Raw genomic sequence first — 20,787 nt, 5'->3', positions numbered from 1 at the left:
AAATATTTTGAGAATATTTATTATAAAAATATAAATGTTTCCACTACAAATCATTTTACATTAGTAGACAAGGCGATCTACATTTCCACACATAAACTCTCACACAGACACTCGAATCAGACTTGAAACATAAATTTAGGAATCTGGATATAGGGCTCATAACAGTATTGCTCTCTCAGCTGTGTCATTTTTATAAAGTAAGTCTAGAACCAAAACACAGACAGCATTGACACAGTATTTACTCTACGCCCCCCCCACCCTCCCAAAAAATGAACAATGCACTGTATAATGTTAACAAATAAATAACGTAATCATAATTGCCTTTTTATTGTAGAAAAAAAAACAAAGCTGACAAATATAATTCAAAACAAGATAAAATAAAATACAAATGCTTTTTCTCTTTTTTTTAATTAAAAATGTTGCACAATTTTTATTCAGGCTTTTATACATACAAACATTTGTACAAAAAATGGATGGACATGTACATATAGTGGGATCTGTAGTGCTAGTTGCCATAATAACAATGGTTTACATTATGTACATGCTAATTAAAACACATAGCAGCAACAGTAGCATCCACAGGTAGACCAAAGAAAAGAAGACAGGACTGACAGACTGACCAAGGCTGGGTTTCCCAAAAGCACCAAAATCACCCCGTCTGTTAGACAAGTTTAATCTAGCGCCAAGGCAATAACATTTAATTTCAAAGTGCTGCAATACTGCGTACTAAGTGCTTGAAGAAACTTAAATATTGCATCCTTCTTGTTACATATTACCCAACCAAAAGCACAAAGTACCAAAGTGCCAGTTCAAAAAATCTGGGTACATGTTGCACTGAGGGATTGACTGGGTGACATCAAAGCAGGAGACTAGCATCGTAAAGTACTTCACTGTACAAAGGTCTTCTAAGGTGCTTTTAGGAAAGCCCATACTGGAGATATGACACACTTGGATACTATCTCAGAAAGCAATCATCTATTAGATATGCTGCATCTCTTCCAGGGCAAAATCTAGTTAGTTTAGGTAATAACCAACTCTATATCCCAAAGAGAACAGAGAAAGAAGGCCAAGACTTTCTTGACGTCAAACCAAAACCAAGTCCAACTACAGGAGGCACTCAACTTTTTTTTTGCATTAAACACACCAAAAATAATCGGTTAAAGTTAATTTTACAATATAACAAACTATTTTTTACACAAATTTTTCCAATCAAACAAAATGACAACTCCTAAATGGCTTTTATTAATAAATTATGAATTCAAACCTAAGTTACTGGACTATAACCTCAGATAGGCAGTGTTAATCTCAACCTACTAAACTGATCTTACACAGGCAAAAATTACACTCTTTAGAAAGAAAATGAGAGTTGTGAGAGTTTGATGATGCTAACTTGCCTTCCCTAAAGAAGAAACATGAGCTCTGAGTATATTACACTTCTGCAATACATCAACAGCAGAAGCAGAGGGCTGACATTGATTTTACTTGTTGTCTCTCATCATCATCCCTCTGTTTTCCCTTTTCTTGCACATGTTTCTTAACCTGAATTCTCAGTTCTAGTTTGCTCCATTTTCCCCATCAGTTTGTCCTTGCTTGAGAAAACATAAGGAAGTATACATCCTGAGATTTCACACAAAGGGGTTACAGAGAGAACTGCACTAAAACTGTACAATATCTGTTCATAAGCACAAAGAACACAGATGTCACCATAAAGAAAAATCTGTGGGTGAAGTGATTTATGGCCCCTGTTATTTTTAAAGCACAGCATTCAATACATTTTACATGTGATAGACTCATGGCTTCCATACAATGAAATTATTCCACTGATTATATCATTATTGCTTTTAAGTGACATGTCTACTGAATGCAAATGCTATAGATCAGAGCTACGGAGTAAAATGGCTCGGTTAGCATCTCGGTGTGTCCATTCCAGCTGAGATCTCGCATGGATAGAGACGGTAAATGAAGGTAGTTGCAACAAAATCTCACACTTCAGACTTCCTCACTCCAGGAGGGCTCTACAAGTGGGGCAGCTGCTGCTGTCCGCCGTACCCTTCTTTGCAAGGTGTTTCAGTTGTTTCACTGCCTTGGACTACAGGCTGATTCTCGGGCGTGCTGTGGGTAAGCCATAATCATGGAGACGTCCGGCTATATGTTAATGCAGTCCTTGCCCTGCATCCCAGTACAGTTCTCCTTTGTCTTCCTGATCAGGTCTCTCTGACCTTCTTCTCTTTTCTCTGCTCTCTACCCCCCTCTTAGTCTGTAAGGCAACTCAACATGGGCACAGAGGGGCAGAGGGTTGAGTCAGCCAGTTACCTAGCAGGTAGAACTGAACTGAGCTCTTCTCCACTTCTCTGCCAGGACATCTTTCAAATGAAACAATGAAAGACATCATTTGAATCATGCCATATTTTTCCGCCATTTTCAGTCTGAATATGCAGCCACTGTGTTAGAGTGCAATTAGCAAACACAGTCTGTCAACACAGACCAACAGATAGGTCTCTGGTGGTTTTCATTTGTCGGGTCCATTTTTTTAAACGGGTACTGGGCCATTCTTGTTGTGAGAATCTAGGGCTTTCAAGCTGCTCACTATCTTCTTCTGCGGTCCTACAATAGTCACTCCAACCTTTTTTAGATCCCTGGTTTGCAAGAAAAGCGAGAAAGGGGGAGAGAGGGGCAGAGTGAGGTTGAAAAATAAATTGGACAAAATCAGACAGAGAGAAAGATGGGAAGGAAAAAAATGGAAACGTGTGCGTTAGTGATAGTAAATATGACATCCGTGTGACAATAGTGGCATGCTCCCAGTGTTGCTCCCTTCGCTTCCCTGTGCGCCTGTCATTTGCAAAGGACTGCATTTCCCAGAAGGCTTCACTGACAGCTGCCATTATGACCCTGTCAGGGTAGAAAACAATAAAATGCAAGGGCCACAGTGGCAGAACAGAACTACTCTTCTGCATTGCATTAAGCTGGATTTCTTTGACAGGTACACTTAATTTTGTGGAGAGGAGCAGCACAGGGACATGTGTTGAGCACGACACTGGTTCATACACTGCTTCTGTTAAAGCGTTAATACTCTTAAAAGCTCTTAGAAGGTTGGTTACTTGCATTCAAAGAAAAGACCACTTGAGTTAACTAGAATACAGTTGTTAAGAGTGTTATACAGTGTAAACCTGAAATAGACAAAGCAGTTAGTCAGCTTAATTTAAATATTGCACCATTTCTTCAATAATAAACATACACTACCAAAAACTTTAAAATACATACAAAGCAGTACACAGAGTATTGATTTTACAGCACACAGCAATCACAGCACATGTTAGGACTCCTTTCTCCTAAATAGTGTATTGTATTAGTAGAAGCAGTGGGATTATGGCATTACTGCAAGAAACTCTTTCAGCCATTTAGTGCTTTTTAAAAAATCAAAACAATGTTTTTATTTTCCATATGCAAGCAGAAAGTTTAGTTTGAAATAGAGTTAAAAAATATAGATACAATTTGAAAACCCAGAAACTGACAGTGATCCAAATTACAGACTCTGCCTTACTTTGTGTGACGATTTTAAGGGATAGTTGCTTCAGTGTTGATTATACAAATTATTCTGTTGTCAAGTTACTTGGGTTTACAACTATCTACCTTTGCAACAAAAAAGATAAATAATTAATCTGTAATTTATAAGCTTTTCATTTGGTCTGTTTTCTGGTCATTAGCATGCAAAAGAGGCTGAAACCAGCATCTACTGCAGATTATGTGTGCAATACTCATCAACATTTACACTGTATTAGTATTTTGAGCACCAAATCAGTAGCCCTGTTTTAGAACATGTGGCATTTTACTCTTTTTTATGATTACAGCCTAAAATGGGATGAAGTTACCACTCAATAAAAACTAACTATCCCTTCAAAGGTCAGACAAGTGAAAGCCCATCAGTGGTTCTGGAGGTTATTGATCTTAGACCTAGGCCTTGGTCCTCCACCCACCATCCAGAGCTTGAGTAGGGTGGAGAGGAGCTGGGTGTTAGAGAGTGGTGATCCCCATGGATGGCTCCCATTCTGGGCAAGTGGCTTGTGTGACGTGGACCTCCGTCAGAACCACTCTACTGAGAAACAGCCAGGTCCAGCAATGTTAACACATTAAACTAGATATTATTGTTATGGATTGTATTAGCACATTTTGTAAGAATAAACACAAACTGCTTATCTCCCCTCTGTGGCAGACAAGACATCAATGACGACTTATCTGCCACTGCAATGAGAATGTTTTCTTTAACGGGTAATACAAATAAAGTGTATAGATTGTGATTATATTGTATGCTGATTTATTTTTGTGTGTGTCTATCACATTGTAAAAGAAAATCTAAAAATTAAAAAAAAGATCCTAAAATGATTTGAAACCATTTTGACATCGACAGTGTACAGGTGAAAAAAATACTTCAAATGATGCAGTATTTATATGTCAGTCCATCTTCTCTTCTTGAAAAAGGATTAATCAATTACCCCAACAGATGACTCAGCACACTGCGGCCGAGTATGATAACTGTTCCTCTGAGGTCAGAGCATTGCCAGGCCTTGTGCTGAATATCAAGAACTAGATTAAGACTGTACAGATCAATACAGAAATCTATACAGTGCAATTCATAGTCTGAGCCAAGGCTTCTGCCTTGTAGCTGAGCTTAGGTGCCTTAGATGAAGCCTTCAGTGGATTAATACTGCGGTGATCCAATTTAGCATCTAGCCACTGAAAAGGCATTGTAGACCAATATATTATGTTTAATGCACGATTCCTTCAGTGCAATTTGTCTTTGATGTATTTTGTCAATACTGATTGTGGATTTCCACCTAGTCTGTGCACTAAATACAACATTTTAAGATAACCTTTTCATAGATTAAACACATTCATTTATCACATTGGATAGTGACTTATAAGAGAAGAGAAAAAAACATTTTGTGTAGTACTCCTACACAAGAAAAGAACCATAATAAAAATTACAGGAAGCTGAAAGTATACATTTCAGAATTAAGCACTCTGTGTGGAAAATAAACACACTTGAGCTTGTCTTAAGGTAGTACAGAGCATTGCGTATAATATTTCCAGGAAAAACTATTCTGTTCCAGTTACAAGTCAATGAAGTCTACAGTTGGCACTGTGAGGAGGTCTGCTAAACAACAGCTTTTTTAAATATCAGCTCTAACCAATTTAACATAGTTTAAACTCATGCACAACACACAATCCTTCTTTCCAGCATATTAAGCCCAACACAGTTAATGACTCCCTGCTTTGTACAGTTATTGGGTTACAACTGCTTGTAGTACTGACCACCAGTCCCCAACTGCCCCCACAACTGCTATCAACGCAGAGAATGGCTGCTTTGATCACAGTGATTAGAAATGTCCAATTATTTACTCTGTCACATTCCACATCAATTAAACTAGCAGCAGGCCAACAGAGCGAGGAAAAAGGAGGACGGGGAGAGGGAAAGAAAGGGACCGAACAACAATACACACTGTAGGACCTACTTTCTTACCAAGTGAACATACTGTAGGTCCTATATTACGTGCTCGCCAGTTGTGATTTCTCTGGATGTGGCTGCCAAATAATTTTCTAGCAATCTATCCTTGCTCTATTCTTTGCATTTTAATGCTTTACAGCACAGAGAATGCCATGTCTTTGCACACCTACTTGACAGCTATGCCTTCATTTTCTCTTTCAAAGGCCCCTCTCGCTACTCTTTTATCTTGTCAAATCTCCCCTTTCATTCTCTCTCTCAATAGCTTCTCTCTTATTCCCTTTCCCTCATGGAACTCACAACTCTTCTACCCTCTCTTTCTCTTTCTCTTTTTTTTTTGGTTTCTCTTTTTTTTCTCTTTCTTTCAATGCTCTCACCTTCCCCTCTGGTCATACTTGCAGCATTGAAAGCATAGCTAAAGACCTGTCTTTATGAGTTACCATGAGTCTCATCTGGACACCTTTAGTAATGGCTCTATAGCTTTCTTTACTTAGTGAGAACAAGAGAATGTGTGTGCTTGTTCTTCACCAAGAGTCTCTTCAAATTCCTGGGCCTTACCTCTGATACTTGGGCCCTGTAAACACTGCTGACATGAATAGGCAAAGAAGCCTAATGTGTGTGTCTGTGTGTGTTGTTGCCTTACTCTGTGGAGGTTTTGGCCAGTGTGTCACAGGAGCTGTAGCTGACCCCAGAGAAGGCCTCCTTGCAGGGCAAGGTCCTCATTCCATCCATCCAGTCGCCCATCATTCCCACTGAGGGAACCTCTGAACTGCTTCTGTCCAACAACAAGTTGGCTGGCCTGACAGAGAGGAGAAGAATAATCAAGGGAGAAGCAAACATATCAATAAGTGATGATGAACCACTTGTAAGATTTTCATGTTCTAGATGTCATTAGAGTTCACACCATACTGTAGTTTAAGGAAAACAGGAGAATAAATACCACCAGGTATCACAGTTTCTGTTTTATCTACAGCCAGCTGATGTCAGAGTGAACTAGTCCTACAACTATGTATATATAACATATATACATAGCGTATATAAAGTATATTTTTTTGGTGTGTATGCTCTTATATTGTCTTTTCAAGCATACACTATTGCACCATTTACAGAGTCTGAAGCATGTCAGACATGTCAGAGTGTGCGTGCAAAATGGTCTGCATGCTTTACAGTCTCAGAAACAGTTTGGCAACTGCATTTTCACAACAGACATCAGCCTTTGTTCATTGTTCATGCTATCATCAGCAGTCATTGCTTCACTGTCCTTTTTTATTATTTTGAGCTAGCAATGTTTCTGGCAAATTCCATCATTATTTCCTGTAGCAGATGTACCATGCAGCAGAACGTAGCATTAGATTTGATTAGACTTGATGGTTTCAATTGGATCAAATCATATTAAATGCTCTGCGTTGGGCTTTAAAATGCTCAGTCAACAGTAGAAGGTGTAGGGAAAAACTGCAGGCACTGTTGTGACTAGCTCTGATTGATGTTTGCCAAAGGGAGGGGGGGCCGAGGAACAATGACGGGTAAAAAGACTTACAGAGAGTAAAGGTACATTAGAGCTGGAGAGTGCAGAGGGCCCAAGGAAACAATGTGCTTTATTAATGTCGACTTTCAGATACCGCAACTCATGTTTATACAAATGTGATTCCCTCAGCTACTGTGAAACCTGAGCACATTAGTGCAGCGAACGGGAAACAAAGCCAAACCATATCAGGTCAAACTACAGCTCATAACACAATAATCAATCCAGTAGTAGCACACTGTGCGTTTTCATTTTGATTTTCTGAGTATCATCTAGAAACTGGGTTCCAAAAACTAAGGACACACTGCATTTATCACAAAGATCAGATAAATACACCTGTGCCAAGATATGTATGGTGCTCAAGGGAATACAGCAAAGCAGGTCAAAAAAAAAGAACAACAAAAAAACAGATAGCGCTCCCTTGGGGAAAACTATTTATAGCACTGTAAACAAACTCATTAGAATACCAGAAAGTCCACCTCTGCCTAATTGACTTGGAAATTGGCAAGGAAGTTTAAAGCCACTCTAAATGTGCCAGGGTTTGTGTACCTATAGAAAAAAAAGGTATAATTTCATAAGATATGTTATGTGCTTTCTTCACCTGGTCTAATTAAAATGTATTTTATTGATTTAATTTTCTTTAATTAAATCAATATAATATAATTAAACTATAATCAAAATGATGTCAGAACCAAAAATCATATAGCTCCCACTGAGCAATGGTGTCAGAAACAGCACACTAAGCCAACAAAATATTAGGCACATTGAGATTATTGAGATGGTATCCCAAGTGGTGACAGGAGAAAAGAAGAAAAAGAAGGAGAAAAAAAGATGCACTTGAGGTGGTGGAATGGGTGCTGTTACAGTGATTGAGTCTTTTCCTGCCAGATCAGAGGGTTGTCAAAATGCTGAGGGCCCCCAGGACCCCCTGGAAAGATGGTTTGTCTGCAAAGGAGGGAATTGAGGGCTAGATGGAGGGGGTGGTTTGAATGAGCACAAAAAGAAAGTAATATGTGAATCTTCTGACAGTAGAAACCCATTTAAAAAAATATTTTAAATATGTGTTGCTTCTTTTTGAAAAAAGAGGAAGAGGAATCAATAGAGATTTTTGCTGATATTTGCTGGAAAACAAATCAGGAAATATCAATTAAGATATAGAAAAGATTTACTATCTTCCATTTAAAGTTTTGGGCTATAAAAAAAATATCTTTTTTCAGGATTATTGATCTTCTTCCCTCCCCTCCTACACCCCTTTTTTCTTTCTATCTTTGATCCTTTTTCCTCTTTTTGTCTCGTTTTTTCCCTTCTGCTGTCTCCACTGAGAGGTAAACTGCAGATGACCTTGATTCGTCTCCCTTATCATTTTCAATGTTTCCTTTGTTGTTACATTTTCAGGAACATCTTGTTGCAGCTCAAGAGACGCAATGATTGGTGAGGAAACAGAGAGATGTGATGAATTGGAAAATCATAAAAAAAGCATCTGTCTGAGACTTGGGGTTTGGGGCGGGGGGTAATGTCTACTTAATACTATATAGCAAAGCAGAAAACACCCACTTGAAAGTATAGATGAAAATATGACTACATCAGAGAGAAAGGGAGTCGGGTTATATATTCCCTTTTTTCGCTGTCATTAAACTTCACTTTTTGTTCTGTAGTTCTCCTTGTTTCAATCTCCAAATAATCTTCTGATTTTTGAGCTCACAAAAAAGGGAATGAAATTACCTTTCACCGTGACAGCTCCAAGGCAATTCAAGGACAGTTTAGACTGATATTTAGGGGTAATATTAGCCCTTTCAATTGCAGAACCTTTGCTGCCACTGCCAAATTGGATGATATCATGTAGTTTTAACCAGTACTCTGGTGGGCTGAGGAAAGCTAAACTGGCATTTTGATTTGATTTCAGCAACAATACGTGACTGTGCTCCGAATTCTTTGTTCAATTTATTTTCACTGTGGAGTTTTGGTAGTGTCTGACCTAACAGTTTAAGAATTTTTGGTAACTGAATTGAGGTATTGCTCATCATCATCATAATGGCAACTATTCTATTTAATTTCTATACAGTTTTTCATACTTGTGACTTTTTAGATATTCTCATCAACATATACCTGTCTGTGATAAATGCCTGTGTTCTTTTCTACTATCAGGTGGTTTCCATTCACAGTTGAATGTTTGCCCATTTCAATTGCCAAGCATAGTCCAGGCACCAATCCTTGTTGCTTCCCAAGTCCTTTTATCCAACCTATGTTCCTGGCCTCTCTGGATAAAGGTTGATATTTGAGATATTCTCTATATAAATATTTTAGATTTGATAAAACTTTGAGCGATTGTAAGCAGCCATTGGCATGCTTTGTTGTGCAGAAAAAAAACTATCTTTGATTTAGAAAGTGCGATTGCAGCAATCTCGCGTAATTTAGACACCCTGAAAGTTAAGTCAGATACACAATGGCTGCTAACCTCTACTGGACACCAGTTGGCCCATAATTAGCCCCTGACAGTCAACCTTGGCCTTCTGACTCTCTCGTCATCCATATGCAGGAAGAGTAAACTGACCAGGTCCCACCCTCGAAGTTTCCAGATGCTCTACTTGGTTCACAGGCTTTGTTCTGGGCTTTGTGGAGGAGGGGGTATTGCATTAGCAAGCCAGGACAGCCCTGAGACAAACGAGGTGTGTGGAGCTGAGTGCAGCTGCTCCCGCTGTGCAACTGCCGCCGCCACCACACACATACACACATACGCACAGAGAGTTCTCATAAATCAACGCACCAGCCTCTGTCGGCCAGCCTGTGCTCACCCAGTGTTAAAAGCCAATCAGGAAAATTACATGCAAACTCCAAGGGACCTATTTTCACTTTCTTAAGAAATCATTAGTCAATGTTACTAGCTTTGACGTCTACATAATACCATGGCCGTCCGCTGCAGACCCAATGCTTGTATCCCTTCTTGCCCAGGACTGACAAGTGTATGTTGCCCTGCTTACCCACACACCCCTGGGAGAAAATGACTGATTCAATAAAGGCAAGGAACAAAGCATTAACAAGGGCAAAAAAGAAAGTAATGTGAGAAACAAATAAGATAACATTTTTGAAAATATCAGAAAAGAGATCTGATACATTTTCTAGTGGTGCTAATAAAGCAGAAGAAATAGGCGGTGTTTATATTGAGCTCCTTTGTGTACAGGTGGTAAAACGAGTGAAAGAAACTTCCCCATCCCAAATTTTCATGACATTGAAAATGTTAAATTATGTTATTGAGAAGTAGAACTTTCATAAATATGCTGATAATATGTCTAGTGATCACCAGCCAGAACTTTATATGACCTAAAATACAGTACTGGATTGTCTAGTACATGGCAATAAAATTAAAAGAAGAAGAGAAAAAAAGAACAACTTAGAAACCATTCAAGACTAAGAGCCTTGCATGGTTTTGACCACCAGTTCTGGGTTTTTCTTTTCGTATTTTCTTAAGTGTAAAGTTTTATATATGCAAGTGACAAGCACCTAAAAATAATAATGAAAACAAATACACGTAAGATGGCTTTGATACCTGGATGTGGTGTTCGCTGTGATTTTGAGGCTACTGGGGTTGCGGATGAGTTTATCCAGGATGCTAACTATCTGCTCAAACTTGGGCCGATTGTTCCTCTCTTTTTGCCAGCAGTCCAACATGAGCTGGTAGAGGGTGGCAGGGCAGTCCATGGGTGGGGGCAGTCGGTAACCTTCATCTACAGCCTTTATTACCTTTACGAGGAACAACACGGACAGCATTTGAAAAAAGGCAGATAATATTCAGAACAAAATACATTGTAATAGTAAGTGATTTTTTTCTCAGTTTTGTAAAAATACATTTGACAAATTTCTGTATCTCAGATGAGATACAGAAAGACGTACTCTAGTAAAGGTGGTAGCCCTGCAGATGTGGATGTGTACCTATTAAAGGAATGCAACTTTGCAAATAAATAGAACTTACATCCTGATTGGACATCTCCCAGTATGGCCGTTCCCCATATGACATCACCTCCCATAGCACAATGCCATAACTCCAAGCATCACTGGCAGATGTAAACTTCCTGTAGGCGATAGCCTCTGGAGCAGTCCACCGAATAGGGATTTTACCTCCCTGAAATACAGACAATGAGAGGTCATTCATTGAGCTCATTTTGTATTTCAGTCATTCAATCTGTCATTGAAAAACATCAATAATTCTTGAGCATAACTAAATTTCTACCTAAAATTATGTTGTTGTTTTTTTGATAAACCTTTTGATATTACATCTTTAAATCTTTAAAAACTTTTTAAAAATAGAATTTCAAAGTTTAGTACTGCTCATGGATATAAATATTTAAAACTGGATGTATTCTTGAGCAAAACTTCTGAAAACCAGGATTTGGATCTGAGGTGCAGGTTTGTGTCCAATGCAAGAATATTTCTTATGAATATTATTTAGGCTGTTCTGAAACCCCTAAATCCTGGTGGTCTTCGTGGTTTGGATTTAAGCGTGGCGATCACAGCTTCAGATTCAAAACTGTAACAATTGTAAAAATAATATTTTTTATTATTTTTCCAGTCTGGTCTGGAAGAGTCTAAAGTTCATGTTTCATCACAGAAAGGTGAACCACGCATAAGCTTTTTTTTTTTTACCTTTCACTTTCATTTCATTGTCTTTAATTAATTTGTTTTCCCAGACTGTCTAAGACTTCTAAAAAAGACTTTTTTTGACAAAGAAAATTGTCACATAAGGGGACATTGAACTTTATTGTAACAAAACACATTATATTAAGATTTCATCAAAATTATCATCAGTCTTAAAGAAAGTTAAAGCCAGAAAGAACAACCCATTCATCAAATTGTAATCCAAGGTGCCCTGGATAACCCCATACTACAGTGTGTAGCTGTATTTGTCATTTTAGCTAAAAATCAAGACAGATGAACAAAATGGATTATAGGGAGGAGGCTGATGGTAGCCAAAGTTAACAGAAACCTTGGCCCAATCAGTTGGGTTTTGCCTAATGCTGTGCAGTCACATATGCTGCACTCTAAACTTTACATTCTTCTATTACTATTTCCATACTGAAGTTATGGAAATAATGGGGAATGTATGTGAGAATGAAATGCAGACAGCCAACAAATGGCGGCACACATAAAGCAGTTTACAAAGAAACACTTTATAAATACAAACAAGAAAATACACTCTGTTCCTGCACTTATACTATACCCAGCTGCTGCACAAAGATATTAAAGTCTAAAATGTGCAGAAATGCCCTTAAACGTGGGACGCACATGCATGTAAACATGCACATATGACCACAAACTTTTGATTTTTTCCTAAAAAACAATGACTAAAGAAGTGGAGAGAAAAAAATCCACTGAAGCCCACATGTGCTAGCATTGTCAGTTACTTTAATGCGGCAGAGTTTATTATTCTGTCTCATTATTTCAGATTATGAATTTCTGGGAGAAAGGCAAACGACACACTGACTGTTTATTTGACAAGCCATTCTCAGCCAGAAAATTATACTTTGTCTAAAAGGCTGCACGCATGGTTAAGACCACAGATTCCTCAGTTGAGAATGGCCACACACGCACACACTTCCAACGGTTAAGATCAGTGTCTGGATCATAATTTGCCTACTGGGTGTGTTTCAATTTGAGCATCTAATGCTAAGGCAAATAAAAAATGCTTTTACGATATTTTTTGTTTTTTAAATTTAATGGAAATGGTGGAAATAAATCAATAAATCAATAAATGCCATAAAACATCCAGGTTCTGGTACTCAAGGTAGGTTTGAAAAAGCAATCAAAGGCCTTTATTTCACAGGGCTAATGACATTAAAAATACATGAATGCATACCAGGTTATGCTTCTTCAGGATGTAGAGATGCAAAGACACAAACAGAGCAATTAGAGCTTCTCTCACCACAGGTGTGCAAATCTAATTACATGCATACACTTCTTTCTGAAAAATTGAATTGCCCAAACTTACTGGGAGACCATCTGTAGGATTCCATTTTTATGATCTTTCTCATAATACTAATTTTCCATTGCCTATGTGCTATTATTACATTGTTATGGGAAGTATCCTAAGTGGATTTCCAAGGTAAGTTGAAACACAGATTTTCCATCATCGTAAGAAGCACTGTAAATGTCTGAAATTGTCTTCTTGGCACTTACCCTTTTAAATATGGCTCTAAAAGCAAGACATGATACTTTTTGAAAGTATCTGTGCTTTTCCTCCTAAAGGATGAACTTTATCAACTTCTGTGTATCACCAAAAAGCAACCAATTCCGAATTTGTTAGCCTATCAAACGGCTTTTATAAGTTGTAATCAGCCCAATGGATCTGGCCAGTAGATGCCTTCTCTACTAGCTAGCAGCCTCAAGAGGCAGTTCCTGCCATTGTTGTAAACAGGCAACAACAGATTATGCAGGATACCTGAAAGAGTTATCTGAAAAAAGTTCAATCTAAGAAGTAAAAACCTCTGTCATTTACATTATGAAAGCAAATGACAGTGGCAAAGCCCAGCAATATTCTTCTCAATGAGACGCATCGTCTTATGGCACATGGGGCTTTAATGGTCTTCCCTATGACCTTCCAGTTTAGGATATGTGGATTTATGTCTGCCCTTTAACAACTAGTTTTTTATGTGTTGTTCACCCTTGCCGTGATATGTGAGGGGAACAGGTGCACAGCATCTGTGTCTGTGTATGTGTGATGACAAAAACAAAGACAAAGACCGGAAGAGGATGGAGTGTGTTGTTTTTTGGAGCGGGGATTATTTTTGCTGGAGAGGATATATATAGAATTGATATAAAACAGTGTTGTCTTCAAATGTTTTATTTGTATTTGTATTCCAACTCACCCTAGTTGTGTAAGCAGCCTCCGGGTCATCCTCCAGCACCCGGGACAAGCCAAAGTCTGACACTTTACACACCAGATTGCTGTTGACCAAAATGTTTCGAGCGGCCAAGTCTCTATGAACGTAACCCATGTCTGACAGATACTTCATGCCTGAAGCAATACCGCGCAGCATGCCAACCAACTGGATTCCTGTGAACTGGGCATCATGTTTCTAAAAAGGGAGATAAAAGAAATAATTATAGAAAGAAAAAGCGTGCTTTTCCCTTTATGTTACACGTTAACATACATTATACAGTACACAAAGGGAATCTGACCTTTTGGGGTATTTGCATAAAATGAAACTTTTCTGCATTTTCATTTCATTTCATTTTCATTAACCTTTAAAAATCACCTTTGACATTATGTACCTCATCTTTTGTTTCAACTATGAAATCCCAGAGCCAAATACAGAGTAATGTATGGAAATAAGGATTAGACCATAACAATGAATTTCTTTTTTAAATAAATCACTGCTGTTATTGTGGAGCAGTTTTCATATGCTACATATGTGATGACACACATAGACAATATGAACACTGGCATCCACATATATATATTTGAATGCTGTATATTCATCAGAAAATCATATAATGTGGAAAAAAAGGGATATAATGCATTTCCATGGCACATTATCCAATGGATTTTTATAGCCAAATGTTTGCCAGGTGTTGAGTTGCAGCAGTCAAACATATAGTGAGTGAGATGTAAACACAAAGCACATTTTATTGTTTGCATTGGCAAGCAGCGGTGTTTACACTGATTCAAACTGGCAAGAGTTCATAACTAGGCATATATATTCTATGATCTGCTGCTACTATCTGAATATGAGATAAATATAAACTGAGGAAACATGAGGAGAGCCATATGATTTTCTTTTTTTCTTTTAGGGAGATCTCTCCTTTTGTGCTCATTGTCCATACCGCTTTCATTGCTGCCGTCTGTTCTTGCTGCTCTTTGTATCTTCTGTTGCCCTGCATTGTCAAATTCATTCCATTGAGAATTTGAGCATAAATACTCTTATCCTATGGTTTATGTGTCTGTGTTGTCTGTTTAAGGCAATCGTCCATTCTTCTCTATAAATTCAATTTAAATAATCATCTCTTCCAAGTAACTTTTACATTTTTCTTTCAAAACTATCTATCAATAGGCTTTCATTAGGCTCTTTGTAGCTAGTATGGCCTGTCTGTATACATTGATAAAGATTTATTTTCACATGAAATGGCTTATTCTGAGTGTATGATAAGTATGTTTTTCTCTAAGAACCAACCAGACCTTCTACTTCATTTTGAACCATTAGTGGCCAGGACACCTGGTTTAGTCACTTCAAACCTTTGTAGATTCATAACACAGACATAAGCTAAAGTGCAAAGCTATGAATTTCCGTATGCGTGCTTGTGTGTTTATGACACGTTTTCAATGATGAAGTGCAGGCCTCTGTCAAAACGTCGGCAGACAACAGCTACACGTCCTGGATTTGTCTACGTGTGTTGCAGACGCATGTGGAAAAAGACTAAAACAGGCATTAGTACACATGCTTTCATGCCAGTGTTGCGGCTTGGCTGCCGTGCTTTGGCTAATTTCAGTAAGGCAGGTCAATTTCTCTGTAAGAGACAGAGGCATGGCAAGAATCACATTCAGTCCTGGCTGAAAGAGCAGTTCAAAACATTTTGTTCGCTGACAAGGTGTAAGAAGAGTACAGCTGAAAGAAATCTGCTAAAACCAGCATATCTCGGGTACTTTATAGTGTATACAGTGCAATGTGTTATAGTGTAGTGTTAAAACTTACTATATTAGCTGACTGTGCTAATTCGTTTCATATATAAAATATAAATAATACTTACATAAATTATAAAATAGGAACCTATGACAAAGCTGACATTGAATGTTTCTTCATTTTCAGCTAGCCATTAATCGTTCATTGCAAAACTGGTTTGGGTTTGTACCTCTTCAGTGCATTAAAATTCCATAAGTGTGTTATTAATTATTACTCACTCTTAAGAAGCTGTCAAGAGATCCATTTTCCATGTACTCGGTGACGATCATGACAGGTTTACCTACAACAGGAAGATTTCAATAAATCCCCATATCATACCAGCAATAGGACTAAAAAAATTAGTGCAATAACATCCTGAATACTTTAAAAAAAAAACAACAACAACAAAAGAAAACCCTCTTTTGTGCCAGTATTGTATTGATTTTAGATTTATTCTCTGAAACAAGCAAAAATAATAATGAGTGGACATTAAGAGCTGTACCTCGACATTAAACAGACGTACACAGACCCTGAGAGTGACCAGGCTGAACAGTACGTTCAGCTCTTTTCTCTCAGCTACACTCACATGCACGCCTACATACACACACGCCCACACACACCAGAATGAAATGATCCTAGTCATAGTTTTAGGGTCCCAGCAGGTCACCTGTCAGAGTGTGACATCTTTATTTCTGTGGAAGATCTGGCTGTAAATCCATGCTGCCTGCTATCATCTGTACCTGATCAGACTGTGGCCAGCACACAGTTTATTACAGAGGGGGGAAAGGGGGGGAAACTCTTTAAGAAAGCTTTAAATCAGCCATGGTTAAATGAACAGCATCCGTGTCAGGACTTGTTTGTGCCCCAGATGGCTTTGTTCTCTCAGCTTCACTCTTGACTTACCACCAGCCATATTCTTCTTTTCCATTTTTTATTCTGATTAATGTGCCCTGCTCCCTCCTCTTTCATTCCTGACCTACCTTTTCTCTATCATACCTGCCTCTCTTTCCCCATCACCCCATCCCTCCCTCTCATCTCCATCCCTCTTGCATGTATTAATGTGAACCAACCCCACATCTGGAAAGAAAGGGACTTTTTTTTCAGGAATCGCGCAGGCTGAAGGGAGAGGGTGACGGAATTAGTTGTGAAAAGAAGCAAATCTATTAAACTCAATGGAAATTTTAAGAAAAGGGCCTTTTCATGAATCTGCATTGTACTGGTAATTCATTTTCTTTATCAGAGCACATTTAAGCAAAACAGATGTTGTCGATTTCAGCTTGAAATGACTCTGAAAGATTTTGAATCTATTTCAACTGATTCTGTTTATTTACATCTTACCAGAGTAAGCGTAGCTAAAAATGTGAAGTTGACAAAATAAAAATAAACTGACTCCCACTGTGTTATGAGGTATGCACACGATAATTTATGCCAGCAATTGTTTCTTCCAACTTTTTACCTGGTAAAAAAAAAGGAGTTTCTCAGTAAGACATAGCCTTTTTTTTAAAAAGGGAGATTAAACTCACAGAACAGCATGTGTCAGGAAAGTTGCACCAATTTCACTTACAATTAGAGCAAAAATCTCTCATCATTTAAACACCGTCACAGGACCAGTACAACACCCTCCACCCACACCCTGTCCCAAAAAGGCTGTGATGGATTGTTCAGTTTAACAGAGAACTGCTTTTATAGTTGCAGACGGGAATGCACGCACCTGGTCCTCCCTCCTGTCCTCCCTCCTGTCCTCCGCCCCTTCCTTTCCCCTCTTTCTCTCTACTTTCAACATTGGCAACAAAGATAAAGGGCCCCAAGCCCCTTTGTTCTGCGGACCCAAGTGTGAGTGTACTTGTATGTGTGCAAGTGTGGATGTATGAGCTTGAGCAAGAAGTGTGCATGTGTGCGCGTGTGTGTGCGTGTGCTCCTGCAAATATGCAGCCTGTGGATCAGCCAAAAGCAGCAGCAAGGTAAATGGGGTGTGAAAGTCTCAGGATTATTAAGAATTAACAGGAGCAGCTTAATAAATCACCCGACAGCAGCGCGCATTTGTGTGTGTGTTTGTGTGTGTGTAGGTGTGTGTCTGTGTGTGGGAGCATATCAAATGGACCTCCTAAAACTATGCCCTGCACTCATGCTGCTCCTACTTATGCACATGTGCTCAGGGCATCTCTCCAAATGTCATGTGCGAAGTAGTGAATTTGGGGCCTCCCCTATTAGTCTCAAACCAGCAAATGAAACCGCAGTCTTGTGTTATTGCAGCATTTCTCACAGGTCGGACATTAACAGGAAGAGTGGTTTAAGATGTATTAGGCAAACAATGTGTGATGAGGGATCACACACATGCACACACACACACACAGACTTTCACTTTCAGAGTGGACTGATTTCATTCATCAGTACAGTGCAGAACCATGCCGTATGTTCTAACTGAAAAATTATTCTAAAAGAGACCAAACTGGATGAAGGAGTATGATTAGCTTCTGTTGTTCTGGTTACTGTTTTCTATTATTTGACCTTATTTACTGACATTATTTTACAAATACATGCGTATTAGCATGTTTAACAAGTTTCTCCTACAAAAACTGCATAAGTGACAGTTTAGTAACATAATTTGTGCCACTGTTGACTCAAAATGATATGTTATAAGATATTAACTGGTGTTGTTCTGTCTTCCTTCTATTGTTTTGTCCTTCATCCCTCCGTCCTTCCTGCTTCCTTTGTGTTATTTCTTCGTGTTTTTCAATTTTCCATCCTTCCTCCCTTCCTTCCATCCTTTCTATTGTTTGTTTATTTATTTATTTCATTCTACTGTCATTACTTTCTTTCTCCCTTCCTTTGTTCCTTCTCTTGTTCCTTTCTTAACTTCTTTTTTGCTTCTTTCCTTCCCTCCTTCCCTCCTGTTTCCTGCCTTCTATCATTCTTTCCTTGCTTCCTTTGCTTCTTTTGGCATTCCATCCCTCCTTTCTTTTTTCTACTTTCCTTCCATCCTTCATCCCTTCTCTCCCTCCTTTCCTTCCCTCCTTTCTTTTTTCTTTTTTTCCTTCTTTCTTTGTAGAGATGAAGCATAATCAGAACAATATGGTTTACATGCCCAGTTCATTGCTGTTTGGAAATTACATTACATTGTAAGACTGGGCTGTTTTTGATTAAAAGTCACGGCAGTTGCTAAGAAGATAAGTTAGGGAAGCAGGTAAAACAAGTTGATGTAAGACAAGGTGGAGACGAGGAAGCAAAGAACAAATGAGACGGAACAGAAGAACCTAAAATCCAGAATAATAAAGAGAAGGCAAGTTCACTTGGTATTTTATTCTGCTCTTTAGAATAACAATACTGGCAGAACTACTTAACAAGCCAAGTGCCGCAGGGAAATATAGAGGCCAGGACTGTTTCTTTGCGACAAAGTTCAGACTCATTATTTCCCTTTTCTGCAGTCATTCCATTTTAAAGAGGCCTTCTGTGTGCTAATGATAGTCTTATAAAGAGGCCCAGAGGGAAGCAAGTCAGAGATATGGATTTATGGATTTATGCCTGCTTTGGACACAGGCTTTGATCAGAGCACATTGATCTGCAGAGATTTACACCACGGCAACTCAATAAAACTCCTTTGCTCTTTCACAGAAGTGTCGGCCACTTTAGAGCCATTTGTCAAAGACAACTGCAAATCCTGCAAAGTGCTTCATAGATTAATATTCTCCAAGAACCAGGGTAACATATAATTATCAAAATAGCACCTGGTAATTCAATTCTCTTCAGTTTGTCGTGGAACTTACTGCGTGTCACCACCCCCTCCAGCCTGATGATGTTAGGGTGGTCAAACTGTCCCATGATTGATGCCTCAGAAAGGAAGTCCCGCCTCTGTTTGTCTGTATATCCACCTTTGAGAGTTTTGATGGCCACGCAGATCTCCTTTTTGCTGGGCAACTTCAAGCGACCACTGCAGACTTCTCCAAATTCACCTAAAGATAAAATAAAGGCAAGTTTTATGCATGACATCTATGACATTGCCGTGAAAAGCATTTTGGAGTGAATATGGCTAACTTAACTAGCTCTCTTGTACCAGAGTACATGATCAGCAGTAAAACCACAAAGACAGGTTGCATGCTGATACTCTTTAAACCTACGGCTAGGTCAGCTTCACCACTGAGAGCCCAGCATCTAGCATAGCATGAGTCAGAACATTCTGACTGCTCTGATGTACAACAGGGGTTCAGATGCTGTTTAAGGTGTTACAACATATGATTTTTGCAGCTGCCTGTCAGTGATTCATTCAGACAAAGCTGCAGATCATGAAAGATCTTAAAATTTCCATCTGTAATAACTTAACTCCAATTAGTCAGGAAATGCTTTGGTTGATGTTGGACAAAAACCAGCATTTCCTGATTAATGCATAGCGTGTACCCATAGCCAAAATAACAAAGTGAATAGACAGCAATAAAACGTCTCAGCTTCATTTATATGTCGAATTAAAACACAAAATTACTTAACATCCACTCGGGGAGAGCTCAATTAGCATTCTTCGCTGGTGAGGGGATGCATGAATTTCAGTTACTACTTGTAAGTATGTGCATGCAATGGGGAGCTATGCAGAAGGTACTGTAAGTTCTGATACTGTAAGGTATGCTGGCCACTTCAAAGGCAGTCCTGGAGACAGAGTTTTGGCTGGACTGCAGAAGATGAGGGGTGTGTGTATATGTGTGTATGTATATATGTGTGTGTGTGTACTGAATGTAAGTGGGTGTTTGAACATAACGTACATGCATGCTGAGTGTGCTCAAGAATGGTGATGTCAGAACTAAGATATGCAGATCTCACTCTTCATCCAGTACAATCATGCCCCATAGCTGCTCTGGATCAGAGAGCATGGGTCAAATCCTGGACTTGAAGCAATGGCATCTGGAAGGACTTAAGCCTGAATAATTATAACCTTTCTAAATACCCAGACCATCCCTGTTCTTTCCTTCTCTGCTTTGCACCTCTTGTCCTGAGCAGTGGACAGGCAAGTCAAGCCAAGGCACCTTTTTATGTGGTCACTCAGAGAAAGAAGATCTTCGTCTAATAAGGCTTGATTAGGGACACTCGTTCCTTTCCTGTTATGAGTAGAGCTAGGTATCTCACTTTGATGT

At 38.8% G+C, this 20,787-nt stretch overlaps 1 protein-coding gene across 3 annotated transcripts in view; it reads right to left on the bottom strand.

The window, feature by feature from the left end:
- Window positions 1-400: 400 nt before the first annotated feature.
- The window catches only part of epha3 (eph receptor A3), a 96,362-nt gene continuing 75,975 nt past the window's right edge, over window positions 401-20,787 (bottom strand). For 2 of the 3 annotated variants that reach the window (XM_006802380.3, XM_035912771.2), the window contains exons 11-17: window positions 19,435-19,620; window positions 15,910-15,971; window positions 13,880-14,089; window positions 10,990-11,139; window positions 10,567-10,760; window positions 6,144-6,299; window positions 401-2,636 (exon numbers count right to left, since the gene is read on the bottom strand). In XM_006802380.3, the coding sequence (XP_006802443.1) occupies window positions 2,531-2,636; window positions 6,144-6,299; window positions 10,567-10,760; window positions 10,990-11,139; window positions 13,880-14,089; window positions 15,910-15,971; window positions 19,435-19,620 (1,064 nt within the window). In that variant the 3' untranslated portion in view covers window positions 401-2,530. Of the gene's footprint in view, window positions 2,637-3,974; window positions 4,094-6,143; window positions 6,300-10,566; window positions 10,761-10,989; window positions 11,140-13,879; window positions 14,090-15,909; window positions 15,972-19,434; window positions 19,621-20,787 lie in introns of all 3 variants that reach the window. The other variant, XM_087829929.1, reaches the window with a different exon arrangement.

The sequence above is a fragment of the Neolamprologus brichardi genome, chromosome 16, assembly GCF_056152115.1.
Source record: "Neolamprologus brichardi isolate AB-2024 chromosome 16, ASM5615211v1, whole genome shotgun sequence".
NCBI lineage: Eukaryota > Metazoa > Chordata > Actinopteri > Cichliformes > Cichlidae > Neolamprologus > Neolamprologus brichardi.
The sequence above is the reverse complement of the archived record's forward strand: the minus strand, read 5'-3'. Positions and strand labels throughout refer to the sequence as shown.